This window comes from Malaya genurostris, chromosome 3, assembly GCF_030247185.1.
Source record: "Malaya genurostris strain Urasoe2022 chromosome 3, Malgen_1.1, whole genome shotgun sequence".
Taxonomy (NCBI): Eukaryota; Metazoa; Arthropoda; class Insecta; order Diptera; family Culicidae; genus Malaya; species Malaya genurostris.
This window is the reverse complement of record NC_080572.1, coordinates 276,131,759-276,159,319: the sequence shown is the minus strand read 5'-3', so window position 1 is coordinate 276,159,319 and position 27,561 is coordinate 276,131,759. Positions and strand designations below refer to the sequence as shown.

At 39.5% G+C, this 27,561-nt stretch overlaps 1 protein-coding gene across 9 annotated transcripts in view; it reads left to right on the top strand.

Moving 5' to 3' along the window:
* Positions 1–24,949, top strand: part of LOC131434684 (uncharacterized) — a 68,144-nt gene extending 43,195 nt beyond the window's left edge. For all 9 annotated transcript variants that reach the window (XM_058601672.1, XM_058601673.1, XM_058601670.1 and 6 more), the window contains 4 exons: positions 15,993–16,128; positions 22,485–23,296; positions 23,362–23,634; positions 23,694–24,949. In XM_058601672.1, the coding sequence (XP_058457655.1) occupies positions 15,993–16,128; positions 22,485–23,296; positions 23,362–23,634; positions 23,694–24,072 (1,600 nt within the window). In that variant the 3' untranslated portion in view covers positions 24,073–24,949. The remainder of the gene's footprint in view (positions 1–15,992; positions 16,129–22,484; positions 23,297–23,361; positions 23,635–23,693) is intronic.
* Positions 24,950–27,561: the final 2,612 nt, after the last annotated feature.

Genomic DNA, 27,561 nt, shown 5'->3' with positions numbered 1-27,561 from the left:
GGAATCGGTTCAACTTCATAAAAAAACTTATGCAGATTTTTAGATTATATTCAGGTGGATTTCTGCGGAAAGTAACACCAGCATAAAAATAGTGGTGTAAACGCTTCGCTCGAATATCGCGCGTTTTAATTTACAACTTCGTGGGGATTTTGCGCGTTTTAGTTTTTGATTTCGCGTAACAACCCTGTATTTGGCATGAATTTGATTTATAGAAGTAACTGGAGCGCAGGATTTTGTTTGTCTCGAACACACAGCAGGCACTGCGTTTGAATGGTGCGTATGAATTAGCGTAATGAGTTCTCACACTCCCGTTACTCCTGTGTATGATATTCAAAATAAATAGGCTGCATAACATGCTTTGTGATTGGACTTTTATTGGTGTTTTTTATTATTACTCCACCACCACGGTATTGCTGAATAAATTTCAAATACATCACGAAGCAAGGAATTCTGATTCATGCCTTCTCAAACAAATTTATTGATAGTTGAACATCGATAATTTTAGGCTCTTTCGAGACTGAAATTGGGCTGTTAATCGATTTCGAAGATTTATTGTGATGCAACAAAGAAATACAAATACAGTGTCGGTGAAAAGCTTCCGTATATTTTCCAATAAACGACTGGACAATGCGCAATTCAGGCCCCAATGTGGTTCTTAGCCTCTTGTCCAGTAACTCCTATCCCTACCTTCCCGCGGTGCCGGCTGGGGTGCGAGTAACCATAGGAAAGATCGGGTAACCAACCCCAGTGGGACCTTGGTCGTATGCTGACAGGAAAGGGGAGGGGGCTTGCCTTCTCTTTGCAGAGAGAGAGCCTACCCGAGCGTCTGTTCCCCATGTTGGGGCGGCTCAAAACAGCGTCTGTTCTCCATGTTAGGAGGGGCTGATTACCGTCCTTGTGTCAATGTGGGACTCTAAACAGTGTTGACACGATGGCCCTCCGGCGTGACAGGAGGTTGGTGCAGGCCTAACAAGCCGCCCGGAAAACACTTGTTACGAATAATCAGGATATAAATACTAATCGGCAAAGACCTACGCGACGAAATAAGGACTACGATTGGAAGCTTGGCACATGGAACTGCAAATCGCTTGGCTTCCCAGGATACGACCGAATGCTGCAAGATGAGCTTCAAATCCGCGGCTTCGATGTCGTAGCATTGCAGGAACTTTGTCGGACGGGACAGAAGGTGTGGAAAAGTGGGCATCGAGCGGCTACCTTCTACCAGAGCTGTGGCATAACCAACGTTCTAGGAACGGGATTTGTAGTGTTGGGCAAGATGCGCCAGCGCGTGATTGGGTGGTAGCCAATCAGTGATAGAATGTGCGTATTGAAGATCAAGGGCCGTTTCTTCAATTACAGCATCATCAACGTGCACTGCCCACATGAAACGAGACCCGATGACGAGAAGGAAGCATTTTACGCGCAGCTGGAACGAACCTACGACAGCTGCCCACGGCGGGATGTAAAACTTGTCATCGGCGACATGAATGCTCAGGTAGGCCGGGAGGCAATCGCCCTTATTCTGAATAACGACGTATTGATTTTTCGATCGAATGTGGTTCGATCGAATCATAGCTACCTTTGATTTTGCTAGCGGTATGGGGAATACAAATGAAATACGAGCGAAAAACCGATACGACGTTATTCAGAATAAGGGCGAATGTATAGGCCCGTGATCGGGCTGGAGAGCCTGCAAGCGGTAACAAACGACAACGGTCAACGATGCGTAAACTTTGCAGCCTCCTAGGAATGGTAGTTCGAAGCACCTTCTTCCCCCGCAAAGATATCCACAAAGCCACCTGGAGATCACCTGATCGACATACGGAAAATCAAATCGACCACGTTCTCATCGACGGGCGATTCTTCTCCGACGTCATCAATGTTCGCACCTACCGCAGTGCCAATATTGATTCTGACCACTACCTTGTCGCGGTTTGTATGCGCTCAAAACTATCGACGGTGCACAATACTCGTCGCACAGGAACGCCGGGACTAAATCCCGAGGAGCTACGTAGCATTCGTACTGCAGAGGAATACGCGCAACAACTGGAGCTAGTGCTACCAACGGAAGAGCAGCTTGGCGCGGCGACTCTTGAAGACGGCTGGAGGAATATAAGGTCCGCCGTGAGTAGCACAGCTTCAACCGTACTAGGTACGAGGTTATCGAATCGAGGAAATGACTGGTTTGACGGCGAATGTCAGCAGTTGGTCGAAGAGAAGAATGCAGTATGGGCGAGGATGCTGCAACACCGCACTAGAGCGAAGGAGGAACGATACAGACAGGCGCGGAACAGACAGAGCACGGTTTTCCGGAAGAAAAAGCGCCACCAGGAAGACCAAGATCGCGAAGCGATGGAACAGCTGTACCGCGCAAATGACACACGGAAGTTCTATGAGAAGGTGAACCGCTCACGTAGAGGCTACACGCCACAGGCCGAAATGTGCAGAGATACCAGTGGTAACCTTCTCACGAACGAACGTGAGGTGATCGACAGGTGGAAGCAGTACTATGACGAGCATCTGAATGGCGAAGCACAAGATACAGAGAACGGTACAGGAATCAATCTGGGTGCACGCTCAGCCGACGACTGTGGACTCCTGATCTGTTGGAGATAAGTGAGGAGATCGGCAAGCTGAGGAACAACAAAGCCGCGGCAATGACCAGTTGCCAGGCGAGATGCTCAAGCATGGAGGAGAGGCACTGGCTAGAGCGCTGCACTGGATGATTTCTAGGATTTGGGAGGAGGAGATTCTACTGCAGGAATGGATGGATGGAGTGGTATGTCCCGTCTACAAAAAGGGCGATAAGGTCGACTGTTGCAATTACCGCGCAATCACATTGCTGAAGGCCGCCGCCTACAAGGTACTCTCCCAAATCCTTTGTCGTCGTCTATCATCAATAGCTAAGGAATTCGTAGGGCCGTACCAAGCGGGATTTACTGGAGCCCGCGCGGTTTACTGGTACCCACGCATCACCTATTCATTGACTTCAAAGCGGCATACGACACAATCGATCGAGAACAGCTATGGCAGATAATGCACGAATACGGTTTCCCGGATAAACTGACGCGATTGGTCAAAGCAACGATGGATAGAGTGATGTGCTACGTCCGAGTATCTGGGACGCTCTAGAGTCCCTTCGAATCTCAAAGAGGGCTACGTCAAGGTGCTGGACTCTCTTGTATCTTGTTCAATATTGCCTTGGAAGGCGTGATTCGAAGAGCGAAAATCGACACGAGTGGCACGATCTTCCGAAAGTTCGTACAACTTTTTGGCGTCGCTGACGATATTGATATTGTAACACGTAACCTTGAGAAGAAGACGGAAACCTACATCGGACTGAAAGCTGAAGCTAGGCGTATTGGACTGGCCATAAATGCGTCGAAAACAAAATACATGAGAGGAAGAGGCTCTAGAGAAGAAACACTACGCCTCCCACCACGAATATTGATAGACGGTGACAATATCGAGGTGGTTGACGAGTTCGTGTATTTGGGCTCACTGGTGACCGCCGATAATGACACCAGCAGAGAAATTCATAGACGTATTTTGGCAGGGAATCGTGCGTACTTTGGACTCAGAAAAACCCTTCGATCGAGAAAAGTACGCCGACGCACGAAATTGACCATCTACAAAACGCTCATTAGACCGGTTGTTCTCTATGGCCACGAGACCTGGACTATGTTGGCAGAGGACCAACGCGCCCTCAGTGTTTTCGAAAGAAAGGTACTGAGGACCATCTATGGCGGAGTGCAGATGGGAGACGGAATGTGGAGACGGCGTATGAATCACGAATTGCAACAGCTGCTAGGAGAACCACCCATCGTACGGACAGCTAAACTCGGACGTCTACGATGGGCAGGGCATGTCATAAGGATGTCGGACGACAGCCCAGTGAAAATGGTTATTGAATCTAAACCGACTGGTACAAGAGGAAGAGGAGCGCAGCGAGCGAGGTGGATCGATCAAGTGGAGGGTGATCTCAGAAGCATCCGTGCCTTGAGTGGCTGGCGACGAGCAGCCATGAACCGAGTTATGTGGAGACTTATTCTTGATACAGCAAAGGACACCCTAGGCCTATAGCTGTTAGATAAGGTAAGTATATTTTCCAATGATTTTAAATCAAGTTGGGACTAGTTGAATCTGCGCTTATACGCAATTTTTGCCGGTATATATGCCAAGCAAACTTGTTTCGTTTTGGGAAGTGCATTCTCTCTACCAGAGAGAATATTTGTACCCTTTGTCACGGCAGTGTATGCAACTTATGCCAATGGCTACCATTGGGACCAATGAATGAAATATTCAATAAATTAAAAAAAGCATTTTTATTCATTGCTTCAACTGTTTTAACTTTGGTATATCAAAAACTAACATTATTCACAAAAAAAACTCCATCTGAACATATTTCGACTTTTTAGCTCTAAATTTCATATGACGAGAATAAAAATATGAATATTATTTTGTACGTCAATGCTCTAAAACCCACAATATTGAAGGAGCGCTCGTTTCCAATAGGTACAATGATCAACTTCACCATAAATATCGAATAGCACGTAGATTTTAAGCAGATATAGTGAGTTTGAACGAGGTTGAGTAATATATTTTAGTTCTGATTATCGGATCATAAACGTTAAATGGGAAAAACATCATCAAATTGTAACTTGACACAAACTTATATATTCCGTTTCACTGTGACTGATGTGCATGTCTGTCCCGGGTTGACGGTTCAATGCATAGGACGCTGGTCTTACAAGCCAGCTGTCGTATGTTCGAGCCGCGACCTGGAAGGATTCTTAGTGTCAGTAGGATTCATAGTACTAGCCATGCAATGATTATGTAAGCTAAGAATCGGCTGCGAAGTCTGTCGAAACAGAAAGGCCAAATTCCACGGAAGGAATGTAATGCCAAGACTTTGCTTTGGTGTGCACGGTGGATCAAATCAAATATTCGTTAGTAAGAGCTTGTTTGTCACCCTCGATAAATCGCACAAGCTCCGCCTCTTACGCTTTTCAGGTTACATAGTAGTTATAAAGCATGATGCAATGTCTTCAACTTGTTTCATGAATTTATTTCATATAAGTTATTGTCATTGAAGTGTAATAACGTGTGCTACTTGGGTTATATTTTTGATGATGATTTTGATTTAGTCTATACTTTCTTTTTGGTTGAGACATTTTTCTTTTTTTTTAGTCATCAAAATTTTACTAAATTGTTGTGACGCGCTCTGAACAAGAATGATTATTGAAAAATTTGTTGTTTGCATTTACGTACACTCACATTCACATTCGCTACGTGTTGTCGCTGTTCTTTCTGACGTTTTGTACTGCCACAAATGCGTTAAAGATTCAAAATTCTGTAATATTTTCCAGTGTGGGAAATACAGTACATTTCAGAGTAAAAATACAGTACAAATTGAAATGCAGTACATTTGAAGGTAAAAAAACAGTACGCAGTATTGGGGACGAAAATACAGTACAATACTGTAAAATACAGTACAGATACGAGCATTAGAAGAAATGTTCGCCAGAGATCTTTTCACAACTGATATATTTGCCATGTGAGATTAGTTTCAGTGAAATTCGAGTTTGCAAAAAAAAAAAAAAATCAGTAGTGAACTTTTCTTCAGTGAGCTTTTGATCGATTTTTGTCTGAAAATCACTTCCCAGAAAATTCAGTCGCGATTTTCGAAATTTAGATTTTTTCCCAACATTCCACACGACTTATTGAGTGATGTGTTGATGTCTTAGAAATTATTCCAATTCAGTCTTCGCACTGTCAAAGATTCTCAACCGTTCAACTCAAGTTTAATATCCTTTTTTTATTGCCCCGAAAGGAAGTTCAAACCGAATGCTATCGTTAGTTGAATGACAAATCGCAACATTATTACTCCATACCGTTTTCAGTTGAGCCAGTTCTCAGCAGAAATGCTACTGCACAATAGAAAGCCAAGATCGCACCATCAACGGGGCGGACTGCTGCTGAGGTACCGAGCTATAAATATTCATATCAACCGAACGGGTGCACTGTTTTTTACCCTACCATAAGTCACAGTGGGTACACCGCTGCAATGTTTGTGTTGATCAATAAGTTCACAACCAGAAAAAAAAACTCAATTTGCTTTGCGTGAATTTTAATCAACCAACATAAATTATGGAACGAGACGAAACCAAATTCAACGACTCGGCTCGACTCAGCAGCAGCAGCGGCAGCAGATCATAATGGGTTCGGTGTCAAAGTCGAACCTACTGGATTGGTAAATCACGTGTTGGCACATCGCGAGAAAGGGTTCTGCCCGAAGGGCAGAGACAATAATTAATCTCGTATCGATCGATACATGCAATGATTAATTCATCAATTAGGGTTAATCATTTATTTATTATTATGAGATCTACAAGGATCTCAGGGCGGCTGTCGATTTATAGAAAGTTGGGTGGTTGAGGTAGAATGTGGTCCGTTGTACATGATGTGATGGAGGTGGCGACTTCGGAGGCCAGCAGATCTGCTCCACACATGCCGGAAAGGAAGTTAAAATCACATGCAAACGATAATAAACACTTGTAGCGACTGTGTGTGATTTTGCATCTTGTAAGCTGACTTTCGTAAGCACACTCTGCACCGTAAGAAGTGTAACAAACGCACTCGCTGCCGACATAATCACGAAACTAGTTGACTCGGGTTGACTGGAAGAAACACATCGCATCCAACTAACGAAAGTATAATGAGAACCAGTGAAATATCTCTAACTAACTACATCTGATTGAACCGATGAAGTTGAGTCTGGAGTAGATTTACGATCAATAATGACGGGTGTGGATGTGGGGATATCCCATTACATTTTTACACTGTGTTTGGAGGCAAGGCGGCTAATCGAGCGAAAATGACTTTGGCAGAAAGGGGCCTGCCGGTCGGCGGACTGTTGGATCTAGGGTTTCGAAATCTGTCTATCACAATGTGGTGATTTAAGAACTCGACACTAATCAGTTTTGACTTGTTTGGATCGGTTTGCATGGCTGACTAAATAGTCCGGTCTCGGCTCTAGTAAGAACTAGTACTGTGAAAAAAATCAAGATTTCTGGTCTTAGAAGGATTTTAAGAAATTGTTCAGAATTGATCAGTTGAGGAAATACTATAAGGCCAGGTTCCTCTAAACAATTTTCAAAAAATCTGAAAAAATAATTTTTCGTAAATCGTTAGAAATATTCTTTGAAATGATACAGAATTAGTCCCGACTGTTAACGCGATTTTTTTAATGAAGTTTAATGTATGTACTTTTATTTGTAAAAAGTATAATTTTTTTAGGCCTTAAATAATTTATTATTCCGTTCGTGCGTCTTCGGGAGTAGATAATAGAGATTCTATTCAACTTTTCGAAAAGTGTAATACTTGTCTGACAATATTAATTTGTAAAACATGGAACAAAATTGTTCAATATATTTGAAGTCCTCAGCAGAAGCATATTAATATCTGTGAAAATATGTCAGGATTGTTGCACTATCTTCGACAAATAATCCAAACAAATCAGATGCCGTATTGCAGCCTTGTGAGACACTGATTAGATTAGAAAAGTTTTTCTTGTTCGGTGAAACAAATTCATATCTGGACTGTGAAAAGAGTCCACAACGTCGTCGCAATGCCAATTCACAGGATGGTCGGGACGATCAGAACGATGGATAACAGTTCGAAATGGATCGAGAGCTCGGACTGTTTCTTTTTTAGAGTTATCCGAAACTGGATATCCTTGGAGGTAATATTCTATCATATATCACATGAAATTTCCGAAATCGAAAAAAAAATTTTATGCCAAAAGGCTTAGAATTGCATGAAACGTCGAGATTTAGTGTCACCTCGAAAAAAAAATTTTTTTTTGAATCGACTTTTTGGGACTTAGAGAAAATATCAAAACTCCCAGAAAGTTGATTTTTTCAAAAAAACTTTTTTTTAGATGATACTAAATCTCGACGTTTCATGCAGTTTTGAGACTTTTGGCATCAAAAAAAAATTTCGATTTTGGAAATTTCATGTACTCCCCCCCCCCCCCCCCTATGGTGCTTTTTCAAGATGGAAAATTGTCAAACCTTTACCACCGGGCAGCACCCCTTACGCATGTCCGATTTAGCTCAAATTTTTCATGAAGGCTTTTTTCGAGGTGCTTAAACTTACTTATACCATCATATCTCTTATACCATCATATCTCCGGAACCAGAAGTCGCAGCCATTTGATCTTCGAACTTGATCAATAGCCCGACAGTAGCTTTCAAACGGGCCTAGACTTGTTAAAATCGGTTGAGCCATCTCCGAGAAACATGCGCGGTAAAAAAACAATACATTTTGTCGGTTACGTCACTTATTTCATTATATCCCAGGAACCATAAGTCACACCCATTTGATCTTCGAACTTAATTAATGGCCCCACAGTAACTTTCAAACGAGCCTAAGTTGGTTAAAATCGGTTGAGCCATCTCTAAGAAAATTGAGCGGTGAAAACCAACACATTTTGTCGGTTACGTCACTTATTCCATTATATCTCCGGAACCAGAAGTCACAGCCATTTGATCTTCGAACTTGATAAATGGCCCCACAGTAGCTTTCAAACGAGCCTAAGTTGGTTAAAATCGGTTGAGCCATCTCCGAGAAACATGCGCGGTAAAAAAACAATACATTTTGTCGGTTACGTCACTTATACCATTATATATCCGGAACCAGAAGTCACAGCCATTTGATCTTCGAACTTGATCAATGGCCCGACAGTAGCTATCAAACGATTCTAAGTCTGTTAAAATCGGTTCAGCCATCTCTGAGAAAATTGAGCGTGTTAAAATATCTTCGAAAAGTGCACACACACAGACATTTTTTGATCTCTTCGAACTGAGTCGAATGGTATATAACACTATGGGTCTTCGAGGCTCCGTTCGAAAGTTGGTTTTTCTAGCAATTCTAAAACCTTTCTATAGAGAAAGGCAAAAAAAAAGAATAACAGAATCTAGAAAATATATAGAAAATAGTGAAAACGGAGAGTCTGCAATAAACTAAGAATATGGCATAAAATTTGCAAATGATTAAATAAATATGCAATCAAGTGAGAAGCAAAACCAAAACTACCGATAGAAAGTGTTAAAAAAAGCATCACAGTAAAAAAATCACGAAGAAATAAAAAGTAAAAGCAACTTTTATTAAATGAAGAAATAAAAGCCAGATGGATGAATAAATTTGAAGACAATAAAGATAAATAGAAAGATAAGGAGAACAAAACGATTGAGAAATTAAAACTAAAATGAAGAAATGTAAAACACGATTGAGAAAAAATGTGCACGGAAAGCACTTCATGAGAAAAGAATATGGATTAAAATTTGCACATAATTAAGTAAATATGCTGTTAAGTTTCACGCAAAACTGAAGCCAACAATTCAACTTATAAGAAAAAAGGCAGTGCAGAGGAATACTTACAAAGAAACAAAAAATAAAAGCAACCTTGATTAAATGAAAAAATAGTACTACAAGATAGATAAATAAATTTAAAGACTGCTAAAAATAACCAAAAACAATTAAACGAGAACGCTGGAGTAGAAAAAAGAAGGAAAACTAATTTATGACAACGAAATGAAACGAACGAAAGAAACGAACCTGGGACTTTTTTGTACTGATTGATTTGAAACTGGAATTTGAAATCGAAACCGATACTCTTGGAGGAGTGTTTCCCAGTTCTAAAATTATCCCCGTGGAACGGAACAAAAACCGTTTATACTTTTCAAAACCCAATTATGGCTGGACAAAGCAAAATTTCAAAATTCTAAGAACATTTAGTTGTTGTAATTGTAATTGCGAAAACTGCAGTGTTTGTAGTTTTTTTTCGAAATTCGGTCTTGTTATGAAATAATTTATCAAAAATGTGACGCGCGCATTCCGCTGCATTTCACCTTAACTCTATTGGTTCACTTGGAAACAGAGTATTGAATTTCAACAGTTCAAAAATTAGTATTTCCTTTATTTTAACCACCCTATAAGCGCCTTATCTCACATCGTCATCGTCGACGTTTCGTAAGTTTCTAAGACGAAACAAAAAACCGCAAAACTTTGAAAACTTTCATTTAAAAAAATCCGCATAAATTACCCGCCTAAAAAGAGACTTGAGTGCGAACTTTATTCCGAAATATCGTCTAGGAAACTGTTCGCGAGTGAACTTTTCAAAACTGATTTTTCTCCATGTACGATCAGTTTCTGTGAATATCACGCATGCAAAAATCAGTTGTTTTTCTTCAGCGTGTTTTTTTTCTAATCGAAAATTGTTTAGTTTGCAAATCGATCTCGAAAGAATTCGCTATTTTCGAAACTTTCACTTTTTCCCAACACTGATAGAATTCTTCAGTTTTTTTCACTATAATTCCCTAGTACAATATCAAAACTCGATAAAACAATGTATTCGTGTATCTTGCCGATTGGTTCTAGATAACTGAATTCTGACAATTGTCAATCAATCGTATTAACCAAAAACGCTCGTCAAATGCCAGCCCTCCCCCGCATCAGTAGCGGAACAAATCAACGTAACGTTCCAAAATGGCAATCGGATCGACGGAACCATAGCAAATAGGAGTGCATCGGGTCGCGGTCGTAGTCGCACGCGGCACCCATCCACTCCTAATTGCTGTGACAAATTGCACTTCTCGTCGCTGGAGAAAAAAAACAGACCAACAACGCGCCTATCATCATCGTCATCATCGGATGCAACCCGGGGTGCGATCACTTCCCAGGGGCCAAGTTGTACCACAATAAGTGTTGTTATTTCATCTTAGCTGTCAGCTATGCTACATCATCGAACCGGTCGGGCTTGAATCTGTTTACATTGGAATACTTCATCAACTATCAGCGATAGCGATCACACATTCTGAGATCTGCGGGGTGGGTGGGGTGTTGGGATTGACAGACTACGATGCGATGCAACGCGAATGAGTTGGGGCGGGTTGATTTATTCGTTCGTTCGTGCAATTTGCTCCAGTTTGGCCGCCCTGCGTCGCATCGGCTTGGAAATGTTAGCTTTAATAACCGATACGTTTACTGTTCAGTTGTGTTGATGCAACCTAACGATGGCATGCCCTCGATTGTCACGTTTTTGTTCTGCAAACAAAGTCATCGTAGGTCAAAATTAATTAAGTTATTACCTATTTGAAGGGACACTAGACATCGAATGAAAGATGAATTTGTCACTAATTGAAGTAAAAAAAAATGAGAACATTGCAAGTCATCTGTTGGTGGACCAGATTTGACAAACTCACTATCCCAAAGTGAGTAATAGCCGTGTTCCGTCATTCATACAACAGAATCAATCATGATCATACGCCATGTCGGTTTCTGAAGTACTTAAAGGTAGCGATAAGAGCTTGGCGAAGTAGTAAAATCAGCTGAGTTCGCTGGAGACACAAAGTTCAATGACGTCGTAATCGCTGCAATCAATCAATCAATTACTGAACTCACTGATAAGAGTTCTAGGCGGCCGAAAAAAAAAAACAAAAATAAAACTTAAATAGAAATGAGTCACATTGTACTCGATTGCAATATGATTTCACCAGAGCTAATAAATGTCATTTTCATTGGCTCGAAATAGACGAAAATGACGCGAAATAAATATCACTCTCAGCTTCGCTTGCAAATTATGAGAACGAGATCCATGTCCAGTCAACGACATAATCGGAACAGTAGGTTCGAAATTGTGTTCTTTCTTTCATTTGTCCTTTCAGTCATTTTCGGTTTTCAGTGAAAAACCGCATACTGTATAGTGTCGATATTCAACCAAACAAAAACGATTCACAATGATTTTTACTTGTTAGTGCTCGAATCTGTAGTAGTTTTGGTTTCCAAAGAGGTTCCGGGGTAGGATTACTTCGATTTATCATATTTTAGACACTCTTTATAGCCAACCCAAGTAGCAAATGTAACTTATTGAACTTCCAAGATGTTTTACAATTGATTTAGAAATGTTATTTATGTTTAGAAATATTTATTAATATTGGTTGTGCAACTTATCACTGTTAAGTTTCACAATACTACCGAAAAAAATCACTGTAGAACAGATTTAAGTACATCTAAAACAATTGTGCAGTAAATCACCAACTTGTTAATGTTTCATCGTCATGTAAAACGGGAGTAACTATAACAATTGTGCAACTTATCAACAATTTTCCAAACGGCAGTCATAATTGTACCGGACACAATACACGTCGAAATTGCTACAAATCTCTTGTGGAAAAAAAATTAGTGAAATGAGTGATGCTCTCCGCAAGGCAAAAAAAGGCTAAGCCGAATTGATAACGTTGCTGTAGAAAATATATTTGTGCAAAGTCCGCATTGTTTTTGCTGACTCATGAATTTTTAATATCAGTGTGTGCAGTTCTCTTCAGTTTTAGAAAACCATGGATATAAAATTCAAAACTTGCATAAAAGTTGTGCAAGATTTATCTGTTTGAATTGAACGCAAAACTTGCAGACATGAGATTATTAGCATAAAAGTTGCAGGAATACAGCGTTATATACGAAATCAAAACAAAAATCAATAAGATAATTTGTATTCGGTTTTCATCTCGCGAAAAAAAAGCAGACCTGACATCACTTTTTAAAGATATTGAACGAAAAGTTAATTTCATCATAGTTATTCCCATAATTATATAGTACCGCTTGTGCAACTTGTTTTTACAACTTCAGCACACGGACTTACCAAAATAATACCTACAGTGCGTATCACAAAAGTCGGGCCCGCTAAGATGAATGACTATACTGTACATCGTTTTCCGTCATCTACTCATCAATCCCGTTCCGAAAATACTCACATTGTAAGGGTTTTTAAGGAATATCGTCAAACCGGAAGTCGCCATCTTGGATTTCCGAACCACTTCAAACATCGTTTTCCGTCATCTACTCATCAATCCCGTTCCGAAAATACCCATATTTTAGTAATTTTCATGGAGCCGTAAATTGTTTTCATTGGATGCAAAAACCTCTTTTTACGAAGTTGGTTCGTAAAAAATGTTTACGTTATTTGGGATTTAGTTCGTAAAAAGAGTTACGTAAAAAGAGGTAACGTAAAAAAAGAATTCGTAAACGGAGGTTTGGGTGTACAAATTTTATCCGATATACTAATAATATTGAACTACAACAACAGAATATTATTCTCAACATTTGCTACTTAGCCATTGTCGACTAGCTGGCGCACCTTCTTGCGAACGTTCCTCATTAAATTCCACACAGACTTCTTGGCGACAAGTTTTGACACTTTTTCCAATCTTTTTCGAACTGTTGAATGGTTTCGGCTGCCGAGACATGTTTCCTAAGATGTGCCTTCGTTAATGCCCAAAATTCCTTAATTGGTCGAAGTTGTGGGTAATTTCGTGGATTCATGTCTTTTGGTACGAAAGTGACATTTTTGGTAGTATACCATTCTACCGTTGATTACGAGTAGTGACAAGAAGCAAGATCTGGCCAAAAGACAACAGGATCCTTGTGGCTTCGAATTATGGGTAGAAGTCGTTTTTGTAAACATTCCTTGATGTATATTTCGCTGTTCAGTGAAGCAGTTTCGGGGTGAAGGTTTCGAAATCTTACCTCAGCTACAAATTGCTTGCCAGACCATAGCTTTCTTACCAAATTTTTCGACTTCAATCGATGTCTCGGACTGGTTTAACACTTGCCCTTCTTGCATCGTATAATATTGTGGTCCCGGCAAGGATTTGTAATCGAGTTTCACGTAGGTTTCGTCGTCCATGCAGTTCAAATTTCCAGCAAGAATCGTATTGTACAGCTTTCGAACCCTCGGCCTGGTCGATGCTTCTTATTTCGGACTACGTTTTGGTTGTTTCTGCTTCTTAGAGGTTCGAAGATTCAAACGTTCTTTAGCACGAAGAACATTTGACTTCAAAGTGCCCACTTTTTTGGCCACATCCCGAACTGAAACCTCCTTCTTTTGCTCGAACACCTTCAGTATACGTTTATCCAACTGAGGGTTAGCAGGACTTTTTTTTCTACCCGTTTTCGGTTTATCCTCAATGGTGTTATCCTCACCGAACTTCTTGATTGCATTTCGAATGGTTTTTTCACTTACTCGTTCCATTTTTGCTATCTTTCTCAGTGACAGTGACAGATTCTGAACCATTGCAAAATGGCAGTGGTTTTTGGTTGCATCCATACTTTCGGGGACAGTCTTTAGTTCAAAAGTTATAAATTTATCAAAATCGTATTTTTGAAGAAAATCGAAAAAAACACGGAAACTACGAAGACTAGAAATTTTCAAAAAATTAAAACTCAACAGAAAAAAAACAAACATTACTTTAAACAAAAATAATAATAATAAAAAACATAGTTATTATTGGTCGCAAACCATGAAAAACGTTAAAAAGTTATACAATTGACTTTTTCAAACGCATATATTCAACTTTACAATATTCGCATATCCAACGCATATCCGCAACATATCCAAAAATTAACGGAAGCAGTCAAGTGGTTCAAAAGTAATGATTGAAAAAACGTATTTTTTCAAGAAATTCGAAAAAATCGATTCTTTGATTCACCCTAGCATGGAATTGGTCACCCTAATGATAAAATAAACAAAAAATTTGGAACTTCTGAGATCTCTAAATATTTTTTTTGTGCCAGCTGTCCTGAAAATACAGTAAAGTTATATGGTGTTTAACTTAATTTTTATGCGATACACAACCCCTGCATGAAAAAAAGACTTGAACGTACACCAAGAGAAAAGGTTACAAGTTCGATGTTAGCGATGTTCGACACAGAACTTCCGTGTGGGAATGGATTCAAATCCGTTTTCTATGGTTCCAGTCTGTTTGTGCGTTACTCACCTGTGCTGCTCGAGATCTTCAATAACACCGATAACACCAGTTTTCTTGAAAGGAAACTTTTGGGTTGTGGCTATATATTTCAATTTTGCTTCATTAGCTTTCCCGTTATTCTTTTCACAAGAGAAAAATGGTTGGGGACCAACCATCGTAGACGGTTTGTGCACATACGAAAGAGCCCATGAATCGAAAAAGAAAGTTAACGCGCATTTTTTTTGTAGCAAATTATTCTGAAATCAATATATTCATAAGCTTCATGGAAATGTGGCAGCAACGAGCAATATAAATTCACAAGTTAGGTGGAAAATTGAAACACGATCATCGAACAAAAAAAAAAACGCTGGAAAAAGACTAGAGCAGTTAATGCTCAAACTTTACACAGCGTTTTCCTGTTGTTTGTGGTGATTAAATTCAGTGCTCTACCGCCTCAAATATGTCAAACATTATCAAATTAAGTACCCTATTTGCAGTGCATTACACGCTTCTTGTCACCTTAATCATTGTGTACCGACTGACTAGTTGACAAGTTTCCGTAACAAGCCAGAAGCTACAGACCTTAGAGCGTACATACATCATATCGTGGCCAACCCACGTTCCGGGTGATGATTTATCATAAATGTTTAATGGCACAAAGCCGGCAGAAAAACAAACTTTTCCCAATTTACTCCCCCCCCCCCCCCCCCCCCCGGTATGAAGCGAGCTTGGTATTCTTGTCATGTTCGGGATGGCGAAGAAAAGATGATAGTCCTAAACGGCAAATTGGGGGTGGTTGATGGATAAACATGGACTTTGTTTCTCACGTACCACCCCCACACAGAAATTTTTTTGTCAGTTACCTGTTGCTGGTGCCCGGTTCCCGATGTTGTTTATTTCGGTGCTCGTGTGCTCGTGAAAGTGATGACATTTGAAGCAAGCCTACTGAGATAATGGGTAAACTTGTGTCATCAGTTTGGTCGGTAACATTGGGAGACAGCTCTTTTTTTAACGATGTCAAAGTAGTCGTGTGGGTGATTTTCGTCTCGAACATTGTTATTTTGTATACGAGAACTTTCCTCTGTTAATGCGACAAAAAACTTGACTGAAACATCTCTTGGGTTCCATCTGAAGTCAGAAGATCATTAAAGAACTTTCCTCTCTGTTTTTCTTCTTTTTTTGAAGGCCAACAAGACCAATCAAGGATATCACGCAGTTGTCGACGGCTGGTTCGTCCCATGACTGCGGTTCCTTGTCCCGGGTAGTGATGGTCAGGAAAACCGACCAACGTGTGATCAACCACAAGGGCGCGAGTCGTAAGGTAAGTTTTTTTTAGAAGATTAAGAACGAAAATCCTATGAACAATTACATCATTATTATTTACTCCTGAATGAGATGAAAGGCTTGGTCGTAAGTTCGGTTCTGAAAATCATCATCTTTGCAGCTTTTCCGGAGGCATCACTTCTTTCCATGATCATATAAAATTACTATCCGGAAGTTTGTAATAAAGCCATCCTGGCTCAATCACCGTGCAATTTTTGTTAAGGGCTGAGGCCAGTAGTTCGCGTACAAGTTTTGAATCGACCACGTGTGCGCTCTGCGATTTCATTTCTCTCCATGCTCTCTCGCATATGCGCAAAACGATTCGCGATGGGGGTCGGATGGCCAGAAAAGTTTCGATATTTTCGGTGACTACATCAATCGGTCGAATGAGATTGACATGTGTAAGCATAAAATGTGTCTCCATCCAAAAAAGCTACCGCTTGTTTGGCAGCCTTGCTGAGCCGATTTCTTTTCTCTCTCAGTTTTCGTTACGTTACCAGGAAACAGGCGCTTGCATAGAAATCGACTTACCTTCACAAAAATAACCTTCACTTCATTTTTATCGCGACAACATATATGTTTTTATGCACTAATCGCATCGAAATTAAATTATCTAGACATTGTCAGGATAGTTTTTTGATCCATGCTTTCAAAGGCGAGATATTCAATGAATAAGTCGAAAGACGGCGCTTTCAGTTATGAAATTCTTCCTTCAGAAACCTGTTTTAATCCACCTAGTGGTGTCTCATTTTTATTTTATCCTGTATATTACAGCAGAAATTCCCCGAAATTCTACAATTTTAAAACGTTCAGAAAATAGTTCTGAAGATTTCTGTTGCATAATACTACTACATTGATACATTACATTTGAATTTTAGTTAACGAAAATCTATTCAATCACATGTGAGAAAGTGAAGTGAGCTCCATTTTATCAAATTTGATTATTATTGTCAGTACGTTTGCATAAGCTAAAAATAGATAAGCCAAAAAAGGTCCGGGATAGTATACATTTAGGCGATTTACTCGTAAGCAAAAAAAAAAGATTTTATGCCACTACCACACCACGGAGAGAATCCGGTTTCGAACTTAGGTGATTTGGATTGCGAACTTTTTTCGATTGCTATGGACTGTAAGTGCTAACTATAAATAGACGGAAAATGTTCGGTTATATGACAAGCAGTGTTGTTTCACAAAATTGTACCTTATGATCAAAAAAGAACCGGAATTTTCATTTTAAAATTCCCGCGCTGGTCCAATCGGTAAACTTTTATTCTCTCAACGTTGGCAATACTTTTATACACATTCTGTCAAATTTTGACCCATATCGTACGATTAGTTTTTGTTTGGCGTCTATACAAAGAAGTTGAAAAATTTTCGTGTAACGATTTTTATAATGGATGAAAATTTAGAACAACGTGCGTGCATCAAATTTTGTGTTGTAAATGGATTTAAGTGTTCCGAAACGTTGAAAATGTTAGAAAAGGCCTTTGGTGAATCGTGTCTAGCAAAAACACGGGCATACGAGTGGTATAAACGCTTCAAATGTGGTCGTACAAGCTTGGATCATGATGAGATCCCTGGCCGCCCAACAACATCTGTTACTGAAGAAAACATTGAATCGGCGAAGCAAATCGTGTTGCAAAATCTGTTCTGTACCGATTAGAGAGATTGCTGTGTTATTGGGCATCTCTTATGGATCAGCCGAACACATTTTAATTGATGTTTTGGGTTTGAAACGCGTCGCTTCTCGGCTGGTGCCAAAAAAGCTGAATTTCACAGGCTCACATAGCGTTGGTTGTGTCGCAGGTTTTGGCCAAAAACTCAACCATTATCATCAACCAAGCACCGTACTCTCCAGATATGGTCCCGTGTGACTTTTTCCTCTTCCCCAGACTCAAATTGCCATTGCGGGGAACGCGTTTGGAGACCATAGAGACCATAAAAGAGAATTCACTGCGTGAACTAAAGGCCATACCTTCGGCGACCTATAAAACTTGTATGGAAAATTGGATCAAGCGTTGGCATGCATGAAGGCGATAATAAAGAAATTTATAAAAAATTGAAATTTTGCGTTTTTTTAATAAAATTCCGTTTCTTTTTTGATCATAAGGTATTTATCAGAGAGAGGCAGTATTTTCAAATTCAAAACAATTTTTTACTTTTATTGATTTATACCGCTTGCAACAATAACTGCTGGAAGAACACAACTTCTTACACTCCTATATTTTGAGAGTCGAAGACCAAATAAACTTATTTCGGTTTTGCCGGTATTAGGTTTTCGATTCTGGAAGGTACCTAAAAATTTTATTTGGAACGCACTACGATTTCTCTAAGATGGCTACACTGACTTTCCCAAATTTCGAATCTGATGAAATGGTTTCCAATCAAATTTTCAATCCATTAGACGAATTTAACTGACTTCGGCTACACTGATTTCCGAATTCCTTTTCCGGAAGTATCTGGAATAGAGAAGCTAAAAGAAGGCCAAAATTAAATTAAAAAAACCTTTCTTAATCCACCTTGTGGTGTAATGATGCCTCCCTAATATTACTCATAACATCATAAATATTACTGTGGAACTCGCAAAAAGAACTGTTCATTGAATAGAAATAGGAAATCTAACAAACTCTACAAATTCTGTCTAGCATAGTAGTCCCGGAAGCGGAAGTTGTATCCACAACAAATTAAGGAATTCCGTATGAAACTGTAAGACTTTTCTTTTGAACCTATAAGTTTGTGAAAATCGATTTTTCCATCTTGAAGAAAAGTGAGTGAGATCCTTTTTGCAGTTTTAAATCACCATTTCCAATTATTCCGAAACCGTATTCAGATGTTCGAAATAGCCAAAGTTGGCTCGTTTGCAGGCAACAAATATGACCTCCAAATTGGAACAGTTTTGAACCTACACACCAAAAAAATTTGAATTTTACAGGTGACTTAATCCCCCATACGATGTAATTCATAAAGACCTAATTTGTCAAATGACGGAAAATCTCATTTGTAATGACTTAATGTTAGATGAGCTTGAATTTTACTGGTTTCGACTGTAACTTGCGTTCTGCTGGCAGGTGGCTCAGTCGATTAACAGACGTACTTGCGATCCAATGATTCTCGGTTCAAGTCGCGACGGTTGCTCTCAGTATTCTTTTTTTTTACTTCAATGAATTTCATGTATGGAGTTTTAGACACAATATTAAATGTTCTTCCACGTAAATTTGCGTGAGCTTCGACGCTCCATTTATGTGCATCTAATAAGATGTAAAATCACAGGGTTTTTTTAAGTGTGTAGCTAAATCTAGACTTTCTATATCATGCACTATTTCGATCAAACCAATTAAACGAAATCTAAAAAACGAAGCGAACCTGCGTTTCTATTACTTCTGCATATGTACACACTTTAGAAAAAACCCTGTGATTTTACATCTTATTAAATGCACATAAATGGAGCGTCGCAGTTCACGCAAATTTACGTCGAAGAACATTTAATATTGTGTCTATGACTCCATGACATTAAATTCATTGAAATAAAAAAAATTACTAATAGCAACCGCCACGACTTGAACCGAGAATCATTGGATCGCAAGTACGTCTGTTAATCGACTGAGCAACAAAAGCATGCATCTGCTTGGCTGGTAAAAGGTGCATTTAAATTGATACAGTCGAACCTGCTAGCAGAACGCAAGTTACAGTCGAAACCAGTAAAAGTAAAGCTCATCTAACATTAAGTCATTACAAATAAAATTTCCCGTCATTTGACAAATGACGTCTTTATGAATTACATCGTATGGGGGATTAAGTCACCTGAAAAATTCAAATTTTTTTAGAGTGTAAGTCGAGCTAAACAGCATGAATCAGCAGCATAGAACATGTCGGAGGGTTATTATTATTATTATTATTATTATTATTATTATTATTATTATTATTATTATTATTATTATTATTATTATTATTATTATTATTATTATTATTATTATTATTATTATTATTATTATTATTATTACTATTATTTTTAGTTTTTTTTTTCAATAATATAATATATTTTAGGCACACAGCTTAAGCTCTAAGATGCCAAGGGTATTTTCTAATCTTAATCAACGACTAACTTAAAACTAGAATAGTATCATTAAATAATTGTGTCGGATTTTCGAAAATCCAGCTTTCAGCTTGCGATCGGCAGTGGTTGTGAATTGAATATTGCATGAGTCTTCCAGATGGCGTTATTAAATATCAATGGTCGCTTCCTTCGGTTTGTGTGGGTCCGCGGGAAACACTCCCAGGCTACGTAGGCCCGGTGGGTGGCCCGCATGCTAGTTATTGACTGGAGCGGTCTTCCGTCGGCGGTGATGGTGATGTTAAGGAAGAGAATGAAAAAAAAGTAAATATTGTGGAAAGCGGGGTAAAAAATGGGGTATGGAAACAAAATGTCTGAAAACTATTATTATTATTATTATTATTATTATTAATATTATTATTATTATTATTATTATTATTATTATTATTATTATTATTATTATTATTATTATTATTATTATTATTATTATTATTATTATTATTATTATTATTATTATTATTATTATTATTATTATTATTATTATTATCTACTTCACTACACAGCTGGAACGGTATTACTGCACTACCGGCTGAGGATTTTTTTCGACTAAATTTGAATTCAATGACATTAGTTTATTCTTTCAGTCGCATTTATCATAGAACAGCTAGAATTTTTGTTAACTGCTGCACCGTCTTTTACCAATATCACACACCAGTAGCAGACATCCGTAACCGTTTCGATTTCTTCATAGCATGTACGAAATAGAACAAAGCACACATTGTTCGTTTTGTGTTTTCTTCTTCTTTCGGTGTTAAACTCTGAACCAGTGAAAAATACATTAATTGCTATACCGAACACACATGCAAAGTTTCCTGCTAATTTAAGGGGATCGTGGCAACAGCCAGCAGATTCCGTTTGGAATTGCTCTATAGTGAAGTAAAGGGCCTTCAGTTTGAGACAAATCAGTTTGATGAGTCCAGATCATTTTTTCTTTCTCGCGAAATACTCAAATTTTCATTGCATTATCACGAGACGATGTGCTCACTCGTTGAGAGTTCCGCCGGATGTGGGATGGATTTGTGAAACGTTCTTTCGGTGACACCTCGATAATTCCCAGTAAATTCGAACATCGGACGCATCGTGCACGAAAGCTTTTGATTGCGTTTCGAGCTTACATAGTGTATCGGTAGAACAAAAGAGTGAAGATATACCAAAGCAGAGAGCGGATATCCAATACTCAGGTGATGAGATATATCGGGGTTGGATTTCCAACCTCAAACATAGGGCCAGAGTTTTTCTGGCCCTAAGAGGCGAATGACCTAAAGGTTAAAGCCTCCATGATCGAGACAAAAGAATGTTTAACACTCTTGCACACCCTATCGGGGAGACGGCGGCTCGAAAATGGCTTGTTTGATATTCCTTCACTCTGTTTCTCTAGCGATACATAATGTAAACATAAAGCTGTTTTAGGTCGACGCGATTGATGCAAATGGTGCAGAATTGTCCGATGACGGGCCGATCGAAGCGCTACAATCGGCCCTATATCGTGCTCAATCGGTCCGATAATCGGCCCGATGATCGGACCGATGCGGGTCGACAACATCCACCGGGTTAATTTACGTACGTTCCATAAAAACAAAAGCTTACTGTGATTCTATTTTTGTTGCATCAAAACTTTTTCGTATTTAAACTTTTGCCTTGTCTTAAATCGACTTGTGCAGAACTTGTCCTCGAAAATCGTTAAAACAGTTCACATTAAAGTTTGTATGTGGCAAAACTATTCATGAAAATACTGGAAGATACTTTATGAACACTATATATTCTGCTATGCTCCAGCACTTCAAGGGCCTGAAGTATCTATGCTATGCTAGGCTGCTTGTTTGCATTTTCAACGCAAAACTTTCGCTACTCGGCTCGTGTCGGTCGTAAATTATTTAGCATTCCATCCACGTAGGCACAAGAGAAACTTCGATAGGCAGGCTGTAGTTTGAAAAAGAAATGTGATTGCATCGCCCAGTCAGACTTTTTCCCGTCCTTGAAGGAAATAGTTGGCAGACAACTATGACGGCGCGAATAACGTGAAAGAAACGGATATCCGGATGCATTGTGTTTCGTAGCAACGGTTGCCTAAATCGAATCGGTTGGCAACCGTTCGTTCGAAGTTAATGAAATTGTGCAATTGATTAGCGTGGTTTTTGCACGACGAAACACTTCCGGTCTAGGGGGAATAAGAAATTATAAATACTTTTTTTAGTGCCTTAAATAATTATTCTAACCAGTGTATCTTTTTGTTACGATTCCAGGACCCACAATGCGAGGTCATCACGATGGAAACCATTCAGACGTACAAAGGCCACAAACCGGACCGGACCGTGGTGTTCAAGGAGAAGTTTGATCTCAGTGGAAACGATATGAGCAAATCGTTGTCCACCAGCAAATTGATGGGATCACCACGGCTTTCCATCAGCCCCCTGCGAACGGTGCTCACCACGACGACCGAGTTGGAACAGGAAGGTAAAAGTGATCGGAATAATAATAGCACCAGTACGGTGTCGTTGGTTAAGGATCTACAGACCCGTCACAAGTCGTTGGATAGAGGAAACAATAACAACAACGGTTACAACCAGAACAGCAACGGTTACATTTCAACCACTCCGAAAGCAGCCAGATTCTCCAAGAGTCAATCGATCAGTAGTTTACGGCACAAGTCACCGTCCCTGTCGGCATCGCAAACTTCGTTGCGTCGTTCGTTGTTTTCGGATTTTGAATTGGAGTGTCTCAAAGCGCATAACGAGTACCGGACAAAACACGGCGTGTTGCCTCTCAAGTTGAACAAGCGGCTGTGCCGATACGCGGAGGAATGGGCCAAAGTTATTGCGGCACGGGGAGTTTTGGTTCACCGGAGCAATTCCCAGTATGGGGAAAACATTTTCTGCTCCTGGAGTTCACCCAATGCCAATGTGGCTGTTCCCGGTAAGGAACCGGTCGAGAATTGGTACAGCGAAGAGTCAACGCACGTGTATGGCAAAGAACCGGCCACTCTCAAGACTGGACACTTCACGCAGGTCGTCTGGAAAGACAGTCGAGAATTGGGTGTTGGGTTGGCTAGCAACAGGTGAAAAAAAAATCGTTCATCGTCACCGTGTCAGTCAGTGTTCTAATAAAACTTTTCCCTTGTAGATCCGGTCAAGTTTTCGTTGTAGCCAATTACGACCCACCAGGGAATTACATTGGCAGTTTTGCGAAGAACGTTCCGCCACCGGGTGGATTCGAAGTACCAAAGATAATTATAGATAAGACAAATGGCGTCGGCTCGAAAACCGGGACCCCGAAACTGGAGAAACACGTTCGGATAGTGGATGAAAATGATCCAGATCAGTTCGACGAGTTTTCCCAAGCGATGCTGCGACATCATAATGAGTATCGCCGCAAACACGGGGCTCCCAATCTAGTGTTAGTGTCGACTATCCGTTTTTGAAACGAACCTAATGATAACCAGTTTTTTCCCGTAGTTTACACAAGGAACTGGTCCGGGATGCTCAACAGTGGGCGGAAATTCTGGCACGTGATGACCGATTCACCTACCGTCAGAACTCCCGCTATGGCGAAAATCTGTACTGTCTGTGGTCTTCCGATCGGCATGCCAAACCAAATCCGAAGGACGTGTGCCATTCGTGGTACGAGGAAGTTAAACAGTACGCCTTCAACGTCGAACCGCGGGGCATCATCAAGGGCGGCCAGTTTACCCAGATGGTCTGGAAGGGTACCAAAGAGCTCGGCGTGGGAGTCGGTCAAACAAAAAGCGGCAAGGTTATAGTCGTTTGTACGTATTATCCTCGGGGTAACGTTTTGGGACAATTTTTAACAAATGTTCAAAAGAGAGCTGCCTAGGCTAGCTTCCAGAAGTTGTTGTTGGTTTGAACACAGAACGGCAATCCCATTTAATCAACAGGTCACAAGTAAAGCCTTACATACATACATACATACTTACAAAAAAAATGAAACGATCCTTCCTCCAAATGAACGATCCTCATTATTATTATGATATTCATGTATTTAGATTTGATACTTAACATAATACCACACCAAAAGCCTAATACTTAATCCCCATATTTCGGGTAGATAGCAATCAGAAAAATAAGTAACCAAAGTAACCTGAGAAGAGATGCCTTCGCCTGAATGTTTCTCCGTTTTTCCTTACATACACACCTTCGGCTACCCGTAGCAACAGTTACTGATAAGCACAACGCATAAACACAATTCCAAAAGCCGGCACACACTGAATTCATTTTCCGAGAGAATAACAAGCAAAGAGAGAAAGAGAACTAGTGAGCATATTTTTCTACCGACTGGCTTTTTATACCATTTAACGTAGCTTTTGAAAGCTTTGCTATAAAATCTCATATATAAAAGTCACAGCGCACGGCGAGTAACGTTCGCTAATGGTATGCAACCTTGTATACAATAATTCCGCCCAAGCTTTTGAATATTGGCATAACTAGAGTACCTTTTTCCCCTCACTTCCTATTAATTTTTTTTACCATATTAATGAGAAATGAACAAATTGATAGTATTAAACGGCACAAAGTTGGAGAGAAAGAATCGCACATTTAATCAAAGATTGTTCAAACGTTTGACTATGCAATAACGCGTCGGAGTGAAGGTCTAGAGTTAAGTTAATTCATTGCCATAATTTTTTGTGTCATTCAAGTAAATTCCACAAATAACTTAACACAAGTTTCAAATTAAAGTTCTTTCACGATTCAAAGGTTTCGTCAGTTATATGCGAATATCACATTCCATCCGATGGCGATACCGACAAGGATTCTCGTGCTGAAAGGCAAATCATCGAGCCAGAAAAAAACTCTGCTGAAAAGTACTGTATTCAATTTTTCAATCAATCGAAAATGATTGTATTGAGAATTGTGTCTAATTTTGATTCCCAGCGTCATTTCATCGTGCTTCGTTCAAAACACCTACTATTGAGATTTCCGTACAGACTTCTTGGCAACAAGTTTTGACACTTTTTTCCAATCTTTTTCGAACTGTTGAATGGTTTCGGCTGCCGAGACATGTTTCCTAAGATGTGCCTTCGTTAATGCCTAAAATTCCCCAATTGGTCGAAGTTGTGGGCAATTTGGTTAATTTATGTTTTTTGGGACGAAAGTGACATTTTTGGTAGTATGCCATTCTACCGTTGATTTTGAGAAGTGGCAAGAAGCAAGATCTGGCCAGAAGACAACAGGATTCTTGTGGCTTCGAATCATGGGTAGAAGTCGTTTTTGTAAACATTCCTTGATGTATATTTCGCTGTTCATTGAAGCAGTGATGATGAAGGGTTTCGAAATCTTACCGCAGCTACAAATTGCTTGCCAGACCATAGCTTTCTTACCAATTTTTTCGACTTCAATCGATGTCTCGGACTGGTTTAATACTTGCCCTTCTCGCACCGTATAATATTGTGGTCCCGGCAAGGATTTGTAATCGAGTTTCACGTAGGTTTCGTCGTCCATGATTATGCAGTTCAAATTTCCAGCAAGAATCGTATTGTACAGCTTTCGAACCCCCGGCCAGATCGATGCTTCTTGTTTCGGACTACGTTTTGGTTGTTTTTGCTTCTTAAAGGTTCGAAGATTCAAACGTAGAACATTTGACTTCGAAGTGCCCACTTTTTTGGCCACATCCCGAACTGAAACCTCCTTCTTTTGCTCAAACGCCTTCAGTATACGTTTATCCAACTGAGGGTTAGCAGGACCTTTTTTCGACCCGTTTTCGATTTATCCTCAAAGGTGTTATCCTCACAGTAAGTTAAAAATTTAATTTTTATTATTTATATTAAACTGTTGTTTCGACTTAGAAAGAAAAAGACCAATAAACGACAATTTGCCGTCCTTGTGGCATTTATGGAGGAGCATCCCGATATAGCCAAAGGAAGCAGATTTTCGAATTCGAGGGAATCGGTTTCCAGTCTTTGGTGGACGATAACGGAGTCGTTGAATGAGTTGGGACCTCCAATTCGTTCCGTTGCAGCTTGGCAGCAGGTATACAGGATTGAAGTTTTAATTATTCGTTCATTTGATTTTTATTTTAGAATGTATTTCCTTCCTTAGTTATGTGTTTACTGATTTTGTATTCCAGGTTTGGACCGATAAAAAACTTCAAATAAAAAAGAAGTGGCAGCACAACAAAAACGAAATAACGGCCACTGGTGGTGGGCCAAATACGTTACATTCATTTAACGATTTAGAAGAGACCATCATTCGTCTGCTTTCATTGGAGAGAGCAGTTAACCGCAGTGGAAAAATATTAATCAATTTCTAACATTCTAAAAGTAATTTTTTTTACTAACAACAGGCGCAGTTTTCGGCACGCCATCGTATAGCACATATAGGAATAATGAAGAAATAATAGTATCGCTAGAAGTAACTGAAGACGAACCAGAACATAGTGCGGCCCATGTTGGAAAAAAAAATCATTTATAAAAAACTGTGACCAAGCTATATCAAAGCGCAATTTCCGAAAGGCTTTGCTAGAAAGGCAAACAGGCGATCTCTGCGAAATAAAAAGACATGTAAACGTCAAAAGCTTGATAACGAAAACAATAAAATTAAATAAATGCTAAATATCGAACAATCTAATTTTGAAGACTGATGCATTGATGAACTTATTTAATTAATTTTACCATTCATAATCCTTACAAAGCCTTGGAACAATCTTGAATTACTGCCAACAAATTAACCATTTCATAAAGGCGTTCAGATCAGATCATAACAGTTTCAGCAATCCGGTTAGATTGTGCCTTAAATTTAAAACGTTATTATTTACAAAACTAATTGAGATTTGTTCTACATGTTTGTATGTAATTGGCTTGGATCGAAATTTTAGTTGTAACTCATATTTGAACGAACTGTTTTGTATTTGTATAGCAATAACTACTATGTGTGTTAGTAAAGTCAGCGCCGTCATAAGAGAATTTGGGTCGGGGGATGGTGGAATATTACAACCATCCCCCGACCCAAACTTTCTTACGACGGCCCTGACTTTACTAACACACATAATAGTATCTGCTATACAAATACAAAACAGTTCGCAGGCATGTGATGCCATTTCAATACATACCTCAAGTAGCAAATGTAACTTATTGATATTTCAAGATGTTGTACATTGTTTTAAAATTGTTATCCATGTTAGATATGTGCAGAAAGATTTTTAAGCATACTAAAATCATTAGCCCGGGTTGGTGGTTCAATGCATAGGACACTGGTCTTACACACCAATTGTCGTATGTTTAAGCCTCGACCTGGAAGCATTCTTAGTGTCAGTAGGATCGTGGCACTAGTCATGAAATGATTCTGTACACTATGAATCGGCTGTGAAGTC